This window comes from Phyllobates terribilis, unplaced genomic scaffold, assembly GCF_046119375.1.
Source record: "Phyllobates terribilis strain yellow unplaced genomic scaffold, ASM4611937v1 Scaffold_10__3_contigs__length_209671492, whole genome shotgun sequence".
In the NCBI taxonomy this organism is placed as follows: domain Eukaryota; kingdom Metazoa; phylum Chordata; class Amphibia; order Anura; family Dendrobatidae; genus Phyllobates; species Phyllobates terribilis.
The window spans coordinates 179354021-179370007 of NW_027362770.1; the positions used below are offsets into that span (position 1 = coordinate 179354021).

The 15987-nt window shown below is 46.0% G+C and overlaps 1 protein-coding gene across 1 annotated transcript in view; it reads right to left on the bottom strand.

Moving 5' to 3' along the window:
- Nucleotides 1-14912, bottom strand: part of LOC141164740 (aldo-keto reductase family 1 member D1-like) — a 57125-nt gene extending 42213 nt beyond the window's left edge. Inside the window, exon 1 of the mRNA XM_073650252.1 lies at nucleotides 14756-14912. Coding sequence (XP_073506353.1) covers nucleotides 14756-14848 — 93 coding nt within the window. The 5' untranslated portion in view covers nucleotides 14849-14912. The remainder of the gene's footprint in view (nucleotides 1-14755) is intronic.
- Nucleotides 14913-15987: the final 1075 nt, after the last annotated feature.

A 15987-nucleotide genomic window follows, 5' to 3' on the forward strand; every position in this document is an offset into this window, starting at 1 on the left:
TCCTTCTTAGGAATTTTATTTGGTAGACTGAGTGGCTGCCCAAATACATTTTCTCACAAAGGAGCTGAAGATTAAGTGGCAGTAGGTGCAAGTTTCTGTTAGATATTAGAGGGTGAACGGAGGCACATTGGATCAGTGGTTAGCACTGAAGCCTTGCAGCGCTGGGATCCTGGGTTCAAATCCCAGCAGGGACTTTGTATGTTGTCCCCTTGTTTGCGTGCGTTTCCTCCTCAATAAAAAAAAGCAGCCATAGAGTGTCCGGGAACCTTTCCCCACACTTTTCTTAGCCAGGACTGCTTCTCGGCAGGGTTGGACAGTCCCACCAGAGAATCCTCTGGTGTGCCTTGGCTTCTACCTCAGGAGAGTTCATGATAGCGCTAACTTTGCAGCTGCTATGGGGCTCTTGAGCGGGTGAGAAAGGTTAGCCCTCAGAATCAAATCCTCTGGTGGGCACAATGTTTTTCAATCTGAAACAGCTTCTCAGTGGGAGTTGTATTTCACCACAGCCATATTCTTTAGCTCAGTGAAAGGACTGACAGAGGGAAATCGTATCTACCCCGGCTGTCATTTCTCCGTCACCAGGTTCCACCCATTGTCACACACGACCATGCCTGGCTGTATGTTCAGCGGTGAGAGCCACAGATCAGGCTGCTGTGTTACAGCTTTCAACAACTCTGCAGCGCTGGGCGATTTGTCAGTTAAGCATGTTATCTTCAGCACAGCCTGTTGCTGCTTGGCCAAGGCAGGGCTGCAGTGCTGTCAGCTTGTGACTGATGTGGTCATTTCGGAGATGGAGGAGGAGGTGCAGGAGCTGAACAATGTGATTACATTGAGGTTAAATTGGTGACGCTGTTTTTTTATACTAAAGAAAGATCCTATTGTTTTGTTTCTTTTAAGTTATTTTTTAAGACCAATGCATTCACCGGGAAATGTCATTTTAACATTTTACAACCTTATCTGGCAATGTGGTGTGTGACACATCATCAGACACATCCTGTTTTATTTATGATGGAGGGACTCTGTAGGTCATAAAGCCTATTTTTATAGGGACATCAGACGGCCCTTACTATTCTTAAAAGGCCAGTAGTCGGCCCTAGCTATTGTTAGAGAGCCATCAGCCAGCTATGCTTTGTTGTTCCCATTATTAACAAGTGGGTCTCCTATACTGTTATTGCATATCCAGTGACTGCAAGGGCTGCCACAAATTTGGACGTAACCCAATACCCCTTTGAAGAGACAGAGGAGGGTCTCCGTAAAAAAAAATGTTCCCATTATAAAAGGAGCGGGTCTCCTATAGTGGTAATGCCCATGCTGTGACTGCAAGGGCTGCCAATATTTGGGAAAAACCCCACTAAAAAGACAGAGCAGGGCCACAGTAACGACAAATTCCCATTAGAAAGGAGAGAGTCTCCCAGAGTGTTGGCCTATGCAGTGAATGCAAGGGATGCCAAAAGTTTGGAGGCACTTCAATGCCCCTTGGAAGAGACACGGAGGAGGGCCTCATAAAAAAAAAAATAAAAAAATGTTCCCATTAGAAAGGAGCGGGCCTCCTATACTTGTAATGCCAATGAACTAAGAGCATGGGCTGACAGACATTGGGTATACATGAACATACATAATTTTTTTACCGGCATCATAAACACCCTTTAAAAAAAATTATGTGGGTGTTGCATCACGGACCACGGTCACCCTGGTGATATGGTGGTGGAGGATGAGGAGAAGGAGGACAAGAATCAACAAAATCAGGAAGCGTATACCCATGTGGGAGTGTGAAAAGGTGCATGGGAATACACCTCCCAAGAAAAGAAACTGGATTTGAGTTTATGTTACGCTGCTATCATTCGGTGGTGTTGAGAAGTCTGGCCCAATCCAGCCCTTGTTCATTTTTATAAGAGTCAGCCTGTCAGCATTTTCAGTTGACAGGCGAATGCGCTTATCAGTTATAATTCCACCAGCGGCACTAAAAACCAGCTCTGATAAAACGCTGGCGGCAGGGCAGGCCAGGACCTCCAAGGGATAGAGAGCCAGTTCATTCCACGTATCCAGCTTGGATACCCAATAATTATAAGGCACAGAGGAATCACGGAGGACGTTGGTACGGTCGGCAAGGTACTCCCTCAGCATCTTCCCAAACTTTGCACTCCTTGTGAGAGTACACCGCGCCTCAGGGCCTGTGCGATGGGAGGGGCTGAGAAAACTCTCCCAGAACTTTGACAGTGTTCCCCTCTCTCTGCTGGATTGAAGTTGTGTCTCTCTCGCCTGTACTCCTCTTGGTTGTCCAACGAAGTGTGCCCTCTGCCGCCAGCGTATTCAGATGGGAATTTTTTTTTTTAATAGTTATGCAACAAGGGCCTTCTGGTACTGCCCCATTTTTTGCAGACCTGTCCTTCTCAGGAATAAGATATAAAGTTCTCCTTGTAGTGTGGGTCTAGAAGTGTCACCAACCAGTAATGACTGTCACCCAAAAATTTGAGAACACAAGGGTCATGGGAAAGGCAGCGTAACAAACTCAGCTATGCGTGCCTGACCACTAACAGGCAAGACTTCTGTGTCCTGACCAAGAGGATGGCTAACCATGCTGCTCTCCTCCTCCTCCTCTGTCCTCTGGCCATCCACGCTGAACAGATGGTATAGTGCATGAAACTAGCTCCTGTCCTTCCTCCTCATTGTCACCCAATCCACGTTGGGATGAGATGAGGCTTGGCTGTGTGTAATCACCCTGTATGGTTCCTTGCTCCATCTCATCGTGCTCCGCCTGCAATGCATCCTCTTTGATTGCAAGCAGAGAGCGTTTCAGAAGACAGAGAAGCGGGATGGCGACGCTAATTATGGCATCATCGCCGCTCACCATCTTGGTGGAGTTCTCAAAGTTTTGGAGGATGGTACATATGTCTGACATTCATGTCCACTCCTGAGGTCTTATGTGTGGAGTCGGAACCGAATACCGACGGCCTTGTTGATACTGGTACTCAACAACTGCCCTCGTCTGCTCACAAATCCTTCCCAACATCTGCAGTGAAGAGCTCCAATGCGTGGGGACATCACACACCAGTCTGAGCCGAAAGCTGCAAACACTGCTGAAACACGGCAAGGGCGGCGGAAGCTGTAGCTGACTTTCTAAAATGGGCACACAGGTAGGGTACTTTAACAAGCAGATCCAGCAGCTCCGGGTAGGATTTGAGAAACCGCTGAAATATGAGGTTAAGCACATGGGCCAGGCATGGTACGTGTGTGAGCTCGCCTCGCCTCAGAGCAGCCACCAGGTTCCGGCCATTGTCACACACGACCATGGCTGGCTGTAGGTTCAGCGGTATAAGCCACAGCTCTGCCTGCTCTTTCAGAGCGGTCCACAACTCTTCAGCATTGTGCGGTTTGTCATCTAAGCATATTATCTTCTTAACAGCCTGTTGCCGCTTGGCCGAGGCAGTGCTTCAGTGCTTCCAGATTGTGACTAATGTGGCCATTTCGGAGATGGAGGCTGTAGAGGAGGAGGAGGCTGAGGTGCAGGAGCTGTAGACCATGGGGGCAACCCTGATTGACCTAGGGCACGCAATCCTTGGCGTCGGGAGGACGTGTTCCGTCCCAAGGTCCGACTGGGTCCCAGCTTCCACTATGTTAACCCAGTGAGCCGTCAGCAAGATGTACCATCCCTGCCCATAAGCACTTGTCCACGTGTCCGTGGTTAGGTGGACTTTCCCGGTAACTGCGTTGTTGAGGGCACGGCAAATGTTTTGGGACACGTGCTTGTGTAATGCGGGGACGGCGCACCGGGAGAAATAGTGGCGGCTGGGGACCGAGTACCGACGACCGCCATCATGTTGCAGAATGCTTCCGTCTCCACGAGCCTAAAAGGCAACATTTTGAGCTCAAGGAGTCGTGAAATGTGAGAATTTAGTAGTGTGGCCTGTGGGGCGTTGGCTGCATATTTGCGCTTGCGTTCCAAGGACTGGGGTATGGACAACTGAACGCTGCACTGGGACAAGGACATGGACGTGCTTCTTGATGCTGCTACTTGAGAGTGTGCAACGACAGGTGCAGGGCAGGAGGCATCTTCGCATGCACCATGGACAGGGGATTGGCTTGCATGCACAACAGCAGAAGAAGCAATGGTGCCACCCGCAGACACTGTTCCTGGAACCTGGGGTTCGGCCCACAAAGTCGGGTGCTTTGCTGCCATGTGCCTGACCATGCTGGTGATGGTCAGGCTGGTCGTTTTGCCACCCCTGCTGATGCTGGCCTGGCAGGTGGTGCAAATGGCCTTTTTGGGGTTATCGGCAGAGTCTTTAAATAACAACCAGACTCCGGAAGACCTAACAGGTGTACTGGCAACTTCCTTCGTGTTGGTTGTTACCGGGAATGGTTGCCTGCCTTCTGTCTGCGGCCACCACACTGCTTCTTCCTGCCTGTTGGGGTGCTCTGCCTCCCTCCCCCTGTGTGCTGCTGTCCTCGCTCTGCATGTCCTCCTGCCAGGTTGGGTCAGTTACTATATCATTCACCACCTAGTCTTCCACTTCCACACCCTGGTCCTCCTCCTGACTTTCTGGCAACTGTGTCTCATCATCGTCCACCTCTTGTGACACTTTCCCTCCATCGCCTTCGTGTGACCGTGGCTACTCAAATATTTGGGCATCGCTACACGCGATCTCCTCTTGCCCCGCTTCTAGTGGACCGGGCGTGAGGCCAAAATCTATAAATGGAATAGTGAACAGCTCTTCTGAGTGTCCAAGTGTGGGATCAGTTGTCTCTGGGTAGTCAGCATGATGGGAGGAAGGAGGATCAGGGTGAGGAATATGCGGTCCAGACTCACGGCTACTGAGACTTGACCTTGTGGAAGACAGGGTGGTGGTGGTGGTGGCTGCTAAGTGACTGGAAGCATTATCCGCTATCCAACCAACAACCTTTTGACACTGCTCTGGGTTCAATAGTGGTGTGCTGCGGTCCCCTCGAAATTGGGAAAGGAAGGTCAGGTGAGATGTGGGTGTTTGTTGTGGCACAATTCCGGCTTGCCCACGGCCTTGTCCTCGGCATGCACCATTACCATCACGTGCAGTTCCCTGACCCTTGCCTTGCCCATTTTAAATGGAGGACAGTATCTTCCACGCTCACTACAAATGACTGAGTTTGGAGCGAACTTATATGTGATCCGTGTGATGGAGAAAACAGAGTTTTAAATACCTGGCCTGTAGGTAAGTAGTTTGACCAGCAAACTGCTGTGAATTGCTTCACTGACATACTGAAAGAAATTTTTAATGGAGGCAAGAAATGGCAGTATTTTCTGACAACGTATATGTGATCCGTTAGACGGAGAAAACACGGTTTTACATAGCTAGATTTCTAGCGTTCTAATATGGAAAGGAACTGGCTGTATTCTGCAGAGCCAACAAGCAAATGGCGCAGACAAAATGGTGTTCTCTGGATTGCTTTTTAAGCAAATAATGAGGATTAAGATCCAAAGAAAAGTATTCCTGGTCCCTGAGACCTGGGCCTTTGTATAAAAATATCTAACAGTAGCAGAAGGCAGAATTGGAATGGAGCCTCTTGTGCTATATGCACTGCAGTCTGCTATATACACCACCTGCCTATATACACTGCCTGCCTGATATCTCTGCAGATGGATTAGTCCTCAGAAGGATTGTTTGTTAAGATGGATGTGTGTAATGTACGGTTTTTCTCCCTACACTACCTAATACACGATCAAATCTCTCCCTGACACAGCAGCAGCTCTCCCTACACTGTCTGATAAGGAGTGACTGTGACGAGCATGGCGGTGCCAGGTCTCATATAGACCTGATGACGCTGTGCGGCCAGCCAATCACTGTAATGCCCACAACCAACATGGCTATGGCATTACAGTGCATGGTAGGCAATCCCTGCATGTTCAATGGCTCTCTAAAGAGCGCCAAAGATGCAGGGAGGGGAGCCGAGTTCCCGCCCGAGCAACCCGGAAATACTCGGCAAACGCCAAGCATCTCGAGCAGTGAGATGCTCGGGCGAGCACTGAGCAGTAGCGAGCATGCTCGCTCATCACTAATGAAGATGGTTCTGAGCTATCAGTCAACTAATTCTCCTGATTCTTCCTTTTCCTCCTCTGAGCTAATGTCTGAGGGTGTATGCTGTATGCCTGAGGAGGTGGACGGACCCTGGGTACGTCATATTTCCTTTTTTACAGTGTTTTAACTTCATCTTTGATTAGAGTTTTTATCTCCTGAAACAGAGACAGGGATTCCTCCATTACAGTTTTCTTTATGCAGGCCCAGCAAAGCTTTTCATCATATGACTTTGGTAAAGCGTCTTTGCATAAAGAACATTTATTTTTTTGTCTTGTTCACTTTTTTCCTGGGTCTATCCTAAAATAGATAATGACATCAGTCAGTGTGTGTGTGTGCGCAAGAGAAAACACTCACCCAGTCCTAGGGCCCCGGAACTACCATGCCAGGAGCAGGTTTCGGCTCATCTCCTTCTGCTATGTTTGGATTCTTCATCTACTCCGCAGGGTCTGGACACCAAACTTGGAGCAGTAGCACACTCAGCAATGTTATGCCAAGCGCCCCTCAGCTGCTCAGGGACCCACACTATATAATCAGTATGGGAGGAGCAGGGGTAGCATAGGTGAGGGGAAGAGGGTGGTCTCTTTTTTCCTTGCGGCGACCACCGCAATGCCACGTGAATCGGCGGTCTCCTCTTCCGAATCTGGACGCAAACCGCCCTGCATGCTCCGCCGACGTCATATCCGGCATCACTATGCCCCTGGAAGTGAACCCCCGCACCGCTCATACGTCGTTCTGCAAACCGGCGCCATCTTTCTTATGCGCTCCCGATGCTCCGAGCTCTTCTCAGCACCAACCTCTGACTCCGGAGGTGGCTCACTGACGTCCCGATTCCTCCAAGAAGAGCGCCACCAACTCTTGGAACAGCCCTGCGGCCGCCAGATTTACTGGGTCACGGCACCAGGAGAAATCTCCCAGGTATAGTGTTCCACCGTAGGTATCCTCTTCCAGGAACAGGAAACCACACTGGGGAGGAAGGGAGGTGCCGCCACTTTTATTTTGGTAGGTTTCCTGTTCCTGGGGGCAGATACTCTCTCTCTCTCTCTAGGGTGCTGTCATGGTGAAGGGTAAAATAGGATTTATTTTACTGGTTACACCATCCCCCCCAGAGAGGGTCTATATTTATAGACTTCCATATGGTTAGTTATCTTCCTCAGATTTAATTGGATATTCTGTAATTGTCAAATCACCTAACCAGCAACTGAAATATATAGGAACTGGTACTTAGTCTTAGTGTGCTAATGGAAACAGAAGTCAAGTGATTCAGAAGAGCCTGGTAACCTTAGCAAAGCCTTTAGTAGGGTTCCTAGAGGCCAATGGGCCCTAGCAACTGCTTAAAATATTACACAACACAAAACCCAATATTGTAGACATTTTCCATTAAAGCCATCCCCTCATCCAAGATCTGGGCCTGAGGGAAACCATTCTAGTGTCCATGATCACCTAATGGTTCAAAGCATCTACGCTATCAAGTGTACATTGAGCATCCCAGAAACTAGAAAAATTATTTAGGACATTATAATCAGACTTCAACAATCTTTTTTTAGTGTGTCCCATAGGATGTAACATTAAGTCCTCATAAGAAATTTAAGCTGAAATGGACAACTGTAGTTTGAGATTTCAATCAGAGAATTTCTGGTCCCACATGCTAGATGTCTGAGACATTTAAATATAAAGAAGAGCAACGATCAAACAGTCATTTAGGGATGATAGAGAAAAGAATAAATTCTATAATGGTATTAATTCTGCAACTTACATGGATGCTAATACAATACAACCATGGATATTCTTAGTTAAAAAATCTGTTCTGCATTTAACTGTTTTCATTTTTTTTTGGGGTCGAAAAATAGAGAGACTAAGAAAATCAAGTGATAACCATCACCTCTATGATACACCACCCACGAGAAAGCGACTCAATCAGAAAGATATAGACCTAATATGATATTGGTTAGAGAGCTCAGATGGTCTTAAACCAAGGTATTAGAACCCCGTCATCTCAACCATGTACCTTAAGGACTTATCATCCTGTTCTTGAATAATAATCAGAATGGTCTATCCTCAGTGCGAAGGCATTCGTCTTGAATAGTGAAGATCTTTGTGACATGCAGAAGTAGTGCTGTTGCTTTAAAAGCATTCAGCAACTATTAAAAGACCACAAGCACTTGAGACAGGAAGTGTTGTGCTCCAGAAGTATCCAGCTACTAGAGGGGTTAACACAGTCACAGGAGAAGGGGAGTGTTTTACCAGGGACCCAGGGGGATTGTGGTTTACTGTCCGGCTGGAGCCGAAGAGAAAGGTGGTGTGTGTTCTGTATCTCACAGAAGCGCCCCTGCAAGTGAAAAGGATTCAAGTCAGGAGTGAAGCTAAGCACAGGTCAGGTTGAGTTCCTGAACTAGCAGTGCAAAGTATTGTCAGGCAGAAAGATATGGACTGGAAGAAACGGTGTCACATGGATCATCTCCCTCAGCAACCCCCCCCTCCTCCATCTCACTGTGCTATAAAGAATGCTCTGTATTAATGTGCCTTTGCATTAGAACGGTGCTGTCCTGTACTACTGGGAAGACTGAACTGCTGTGCTGCTAAGGAAACTACTGTTTGTCACTGGAACCTGTTGCTCATAAGACTTAACTTGGACAACTGAACGCTGCACTGGGACAAGGACATGGACGTGCTTCTTGATGCTGCTACTTGAGAGTGTGCAACGACAGGTGCAGGGCAGGAGGCATCTTCGCATGCACCATGGACAGGGGATTGGCTTGCATGCACAACAGCAGAAGAAGCAATGGTGCCACCCGCAGACACTGTTCCTGGAACCTGGGGTTCGGCCCACAAAGTCGGGTGCTTTGCTGCCATGTGCCTGACCATGCTGGTGATGGTCAGGCTGGTCGTTTTGCCACCCCTGCTGATGCGGCTCTGCGGCTTCTTATTAAATGCTACTGTTCTACTGTTTGAGGACTCGTCAAGTGTGTCTGGTCAGCAAGTGAAACAACCTACGTGTCTGTGCCTGAGGGTCAATACCCCAGTGTGCCTGAGAGAATCTGTAGCACATGGTCTATGGTCACCCTGAGCAAGGGTTCCCCCAGGATTCCAAAGAATTCATGCAACCTGTCTCGCCCCTATCTGAACCTAGCGGCGTGCGTGTAACATCTTCCTCCTTCGCCACAGGAGTCTGACAGGTAAGGGGACATTTTAACTCAATCGATTCATCCCCTTATAGCTTTATTGCAGAGTTGCCGTCTTATTCCAAAAGCATGTTGACTGGATATATAACCAGTTCAAATCTACCAGTTTTAGGACTTCAGTCCCAAAATACTTATTGGGTATAATTGCTCCACCAACTTAATTTCCAATGTCCATTTTCTGACTTCAAATAGGAAGTTACACTGGTCTTGGAATATTTTCACCAGAACCGGTTTAACCATGTCTGTTTTGTAACTCCAATGAGGATAGACTGGGATATTGATAGTTTATCAGCCTCATACTGGCGAGTCCCACTCGCATATCCATTGGGATGGAAGACTGGTATATTGCCACACGACTTGGCACAATCAGGTTCTTCTAACCACTCCATACCAGGAGGGTAGATTGTGGCATTGAAAGTTTAACCACTTAGTGTCCACAAGGCCATTTTGTGACTCCAACTAGGAGCCTTAACTGGACTTGCAGTGGTTTTATTCAGATTGGCACAGCCATATCCATTTCACACTTCCAATTAGGAGGGTAAATTGAAATGTAGATGTTTATCAACTTAAATACTTACCAGTCCATCTTTTAACACCAGACCAGGTGGGGGGTGGGAGAGGGGTGGGCAGTTGTCAACTGGACTTACACTGGTTTCATTCTGATGAATGCAGTCATTTACACCTCATATCAAGAGGCCAAACTGGAACATAGATGTAAAAAGGGGTTGTCTGGTCCAAATCGATAAGTCTGCACTCTGTGTGACTGCAGACTTACGAATTCCTCCCCTCTTCCCCAGAGAGCACGCACTACGCGCTATGGTGATTCGCTTGCTTCTGAGCCGGGACCAGAGAGTATGTATGCATTATACATACTCCCCGCCAGACCCCATCCAGTGGGCACGGCCTCACTCCATACACTTGCATAGAGCGAGGCCATGCCCTGACTAGCGATGTGGCTGTCCAGTGGGCGTGGCAGACAAGAGGGCACTGCCTTGCTCCATGCTTTTGGACAGGCTCTGGCCGGCTCAGAAACTGGCAAATCCCCACAGCGCACAATGTATGTGCTGGGGGGGGGGGATTCATAAGTCGGCAATCACACAGAGTGACTGCAGAGTTACCTATTTAGACTGGATAACCCCTTTAAATGCAGACCATCCAGACAACGATTTCCAGCAATGGATTAATTTTCACTTTAATCTAGCTGGTAACAATCAGAATCCTGTGGCCGAGGCACCAAAGACGTAAAAAGACGGAGACGTACACTGAAGAGCATGACATCCTACTGTAGTACTCACTTATCCACTCTGTTGAGCTGTTGTAATCACCCAGCAATTAATTATACACCCCCCCCCCCCTCAATCCCTGCTGCAGTACAAACCATGGCAATAGAGGGTGTAAAAAACTAAAAAAGCTCAGGTTACTTAGGATTGCTGCTATGCATCACAGCAAAAAAAATAAAAATTGGGAGTAGAATCCATCCATATGGTATTTGTGCATAAACAGCCAGAGAATGCCACAGGTGGGATATTCTGTGGCATTACAGATTAGGAGGTGCCAGACTATAGGCTTTCGAAGCCCTGCCGTTGGCCCCATCAGAACAGACTGGACTATCCTCATGTAAAGTCATGTGTGTGATATATGGAGTGCTGTACACATAAAACATCTGCAGGCACACAGCTGGGGGAAAAAGGTGGGGAGGAGGAGTGTTGGCGGCTCAAGAGTCTCGGAGAAATCCAATATAATAGGCGTACAGGGGATACACTGAGTAGTCCATTAATCAACAGGTAGAGCGTATAATTCATGTATTGTGGTTATTATTCGTTGGATAAATTCTAGAGCCATTACACCAGCAATCAGATATTACAGCACTAGAGTGGAATAATCAGAGGTACTGGGCTAGTAGTGGAGTAATAGTAGAAATAGGGATATTACAGTGGTTGCAAAGTTATTATAGGGGTATTATTGATTATAATCTTCTGGTACTGTAATAATCACCAAGCATAGTCCATGAATTTTAACTTCATGATAAAAATTTTAAAGGGGTTTCCATTACAGGACGGTCCTTTGTTAATAGCTTTCCTCCATATCATGTTGTGCTGTGAAGCTATTAAGAAGGTTTTGTCTAGTAGTGCATGAGAGATTTAAAGGGAAACCGTCACCAGGTTTGACCGAAACGAATTAAGCCCACCACCTCTGAGGCCTGATATATAGCATTCTATAATGCATACAAGCCCCTAACTTGACCTGCAAGACAAGAAAAAGGGCTTTTATTATACTCACCTTGGGGGACGGTCTGGTGCCTCACATCTTTCGATGCCGTTCACCTTTTTGCTTCTTCTGGTTGACACATTCCTTCATCATCCACACAGTCTTCACAACATCACGCCCCTGCACAGGCATAGTTCTCTGCCCTGACGAGGGCAGAGCAAAGTACTTCAGTGCGCAGGCGGCGGGAAAGGTCAAAAGAACCACGGCGCATGCGCACTGAAATACTTTGCTCTGACCAGGGCAGAGCAAAGTACACCTGCACAGGAGCACAAAGCCGGGGAGACTGTGTGGATGATGTAGGGACGAGTCATCTGTACGAAACAAGAAGGAGAACGGCACCGGACCAGGACCAGAGACACCCCTCAAACTGGACTGCCCCCCCAAGTGAGTATAAAAGCACTTTTTCTTGTCTTACAGGTCGGGTTGGGGGCATATATATATATAGCATATATATATGCCCCCAACCCGACCTGTAAGACAAGAAAAGCATATATATAGCATTATACTGTAGAATGCTGTATATCAGGCCTGAAAGGTGATGGCCATATCTCATATTGGTCAAACCTGGTGACAAGTTCGCTTTAAGTTGTGTGCAAACGAATACTACTTTTATTAATAAAGTTTACAATAGACTTTCAATAAATATTAGTTTTATAAAAACCAAATAACAGGAAGTTTCTAAAACATTTAGCAAATTGGTGCAGAAATGCTGTCAAATGTCTGCAGAGTCAAAAACGCAAAAAAACACTCCTCGTCGGAATGAAACAATCATAACGGAATAAAATTGTACTATTTATAACATATTATACTGTTTATACTATACCAGGGTATATAATTGGGGTAACAAAGATAATATTGGCATGAATATAATCGCATCAAAGGGTATAACTGTAAGAACAAGAATAAAAGCAATATAATAGCAGTCCACCGCAAGAAAATAGGACTGGCACTACTGTGTCAGGAAGGAAAAGACAAAATCCACAGGTCTCCGCATTAAAAATGCGTGGTGCTCTGCGTATATCACAGAGATACCTCTTTTCATGAAGCATTTTGTGGTATATCCACAGCCCTCACCACATGAATCTCCAGTTTATTGACATAAGGTACATAGAGGATATAATATATGGGAGAGAAGTGTGCAGTAGCAGCTATAATACTCGTATAATATTACTACAGAGCATAATAATAGTAGAAACAAATATAGTGTCAGTATAACTGTAATATGTAATAGTAGGACATATAACATCAGTGGCACCTTGGAGTGTAGACGTAGCAAATACAATAGTAACGGGGTACAACTGTAATAGTAGTAACAGGGATATAACAGTGCAAGAGAATTTAATAGTAAGAAATATAGCATCAGAAAGTATAACTTATAGCAGTAAGAACAACAGTGTAATAGTAATACTAGAGAGTATAATAGTATCAGTAATAATAACATGTATAATAGTACATTTCACATCAGTTTTATCAGGGTGTATTGTAATATTATTATTATTATTAATACCAGGAATATAGTAGAAAGTACCAAGGAGTATAGTGATAAGAACCGTACCAGGAGTATAGCAGTAACAAATATACTTGTTATTCCCCGATACTAATAGCTGAAAGAATATTACAATTTATATCACTATTATGTTCCGGGTACTACTGTGTATAATAGTAGTAACATGATAATAGTAGTAGTAGTACCAAGGAGAACACGGACAAGTACAACAGTAACATCAGTAATATTAGTTATACTCCTTTGTACTACTATACCAGGACTATAAGAAGGAATAATATAGTAGTAGCAACAAATATAATAGTATCTAGGAATATAACAAGTATAACAGTAACTTCAGTAATTTAATAGTAGTACCAGAAATATAATAGTAATACCATAGAGTATAATAGTAGTAACATGAATATAGTAGCAATACGAAAAAGAGCAACAAGTATAACAGTAGAGCCAGCAATATAATAGTAGTACCAGGGAGTATCAGTGTGATAGCAGTATTAGGGAGCATAACCAATAGTTATAGGATAGGACTCCGCAGTAGCACCAGGATTATAAGTAAGGAATATTGTAGTAAAAGGAATATAATAATAGAACTACAGAGTATGGTAGTAGTAACATGGATATAGTAATAGTAGTACTAAGGAGAACAATAGGATTCTAGGAGCTCCAGTAATATAATAGTAGTACCAGGGAGTATCATCTCAGCCCTATACTATGGGGTATAACGGCAGTACAACTCATCTCAGCCCTATAAAATGGGGTATAACGGAAGTACAACTCATCTCAGCCCTATAAAATGGGGTATAACGGCAGTACAACTCATCTCAACACTATAATATGGGGTATAACGGCAGTACAACTCCTCTCAGCACTATAATATGGGGTATAACGGCAGTACAACTCATCTCAGCGCTATAATATGGGGTATAACGGCAGTACAACTCATCTCAGCCCTATAAAATGGGGTATAACGGCAGTACAACTCATCTCAACACTATAATATGGGGTATAACGGCAGTACAACTCCTCTCAGCACTATAATATGGGGTATAACGGCAGTACAACTCATCTCAGCGCTATAATATGGGGTATAACGGCAGTACAACTCCTCTCAGCACTATAATATGGGGTATAACGGCAGTACAACTCATCTCAGCACTATAATATGGGGTATAACGGCAGTACAACTCATCTCAGCGCTATAATATGGGGTATAACGGCAGTACAACTCCTCTCAGCACTATAATATGGGGTATAACGGCAGTACAACTCCTCTCAACACTATAATATGGGGTATAACGGCAGTACAACTCATCTCGGCGCATAACGGCAGTACCAGGGAGCATAACTAATATCAGCACTATAATAAGGCGTATGATATCAGCACTGTAGTAGCAGGGAGGATAGCAGCACTATAATAAGGTGTATGATATCAGCTCTATAATAAGGCGTATGATATCAGCACTGTAGTAGCAGTACCGGCAGTATAGCAGCTCTATAATAAGGCGTATGATATCAGCACTGTAGTAGCAGGGAGGATAGCAGCACTATAATAAGGCGTATATCAGCTCTATAATAAGGCATATGATATCAGCACTGTAGTAGCAGTACCGGGCAGTATAGCAGCTCTATAATAAGGCGTATGATATCAGCAGTATAGTAGCAGTACCGGGCAGTATAGCCCCAGTGATAATAACAGTAATTCCCATGGCATCACAGCTCCATCCCGGGCTCCATCCCGGAGGGTCAGCGCTTACCGTGGCCGGGGAGGAGTAGGTTCCCAGCCCCAGCAGCGGGACGCTGTTGCCGTCGCTCAGGCGGATGCGATGCTGCTCCGCACTTAGCTCCATGCTGAGATCCTGAGCGAGGACTCGCACCGGCAACTCATAAGTGGCGCTGAGCAGGGGGGCGGGAGGAAGGAGGAGAGGACACCGGGAGGAGGAGGGCTACAGCCGGGGGCATAAAGAGAGAGGACACCGGGGAACACTACTAGACCCAACATTGCTCCAACTCGGTCGTAGAATTAGTGGCACATTTATGCAATGAATGATAGTAAAGAAGGCTTCCAATACAGAGCGCAGCACCATATCCACAGGCGTCAGTGACGCGTCTGCACACCTGAGCCCGAACACTGAGGTGAAGTAGCGGGGGCGGAGCCGAACCTTCCAGCCAATGGGAAGCTTGTTACTATCAGACACCGGTGTGGGCTGATGTAGAGAAGCACCTGATTGGTTGTTTTTTTTGGCGGGCTGCACAGGATGTGTGTGAGGTGGTAAGCAGTCCATGAGGTGACCAGACCTGAGCACAAGCAATTAGATGGCAGATGCCCCCCATTAGTGCCCGCCGCCCTGACACACTCCAAGGGCACAAAGAAGGTAATTATTAGTATGAGGGGAAGAAAGTTTTTATTCTTTGGACATAAACGTGTTAATTGCCGGACGAGTCGTAGTTTTGAATGTCATTATTTTACCACATAACATACTGAAAAAAATGGAGAAGGTGAAAAAAAAAAAATACCGTTTTGACTTTGTTTTATTTTTTGGTGTGTAGGTTGTCTTTACGGTGTTCATTGTGTGTTAAAAAAATAACCTCGTGATATGATTCTCCACCAAGAACGGTTATTTATTCTGCTTTGCTTATATAACTCCATCATATTCCGCAGCGCTTTACATACATGATCATCTCTGTCCCCATTGGGGCTCACAATCTACATTCCCTATCAGTATGTCTTTAGCGTGTGGGAGGAAACCGGAGAACCCGGAGGAAACCCATGCAAACACGGAGAGAACATACAAACTCCTTGCAGATGTTGTCCTTGGTGGGATTTGAACCTAGCACCCCAGCGCTACAAAGCAACAGTGCTAACCACTGAGCCACCGTACCGTGCTAACCACTGAGCCACCGTACCGTGCTAACCACTGAGCCATCATGCTGCCTGGTTAAATGTGAGAAGTGCCATGTGTAGTCAGATGAGGAGCAGCGCTACAGC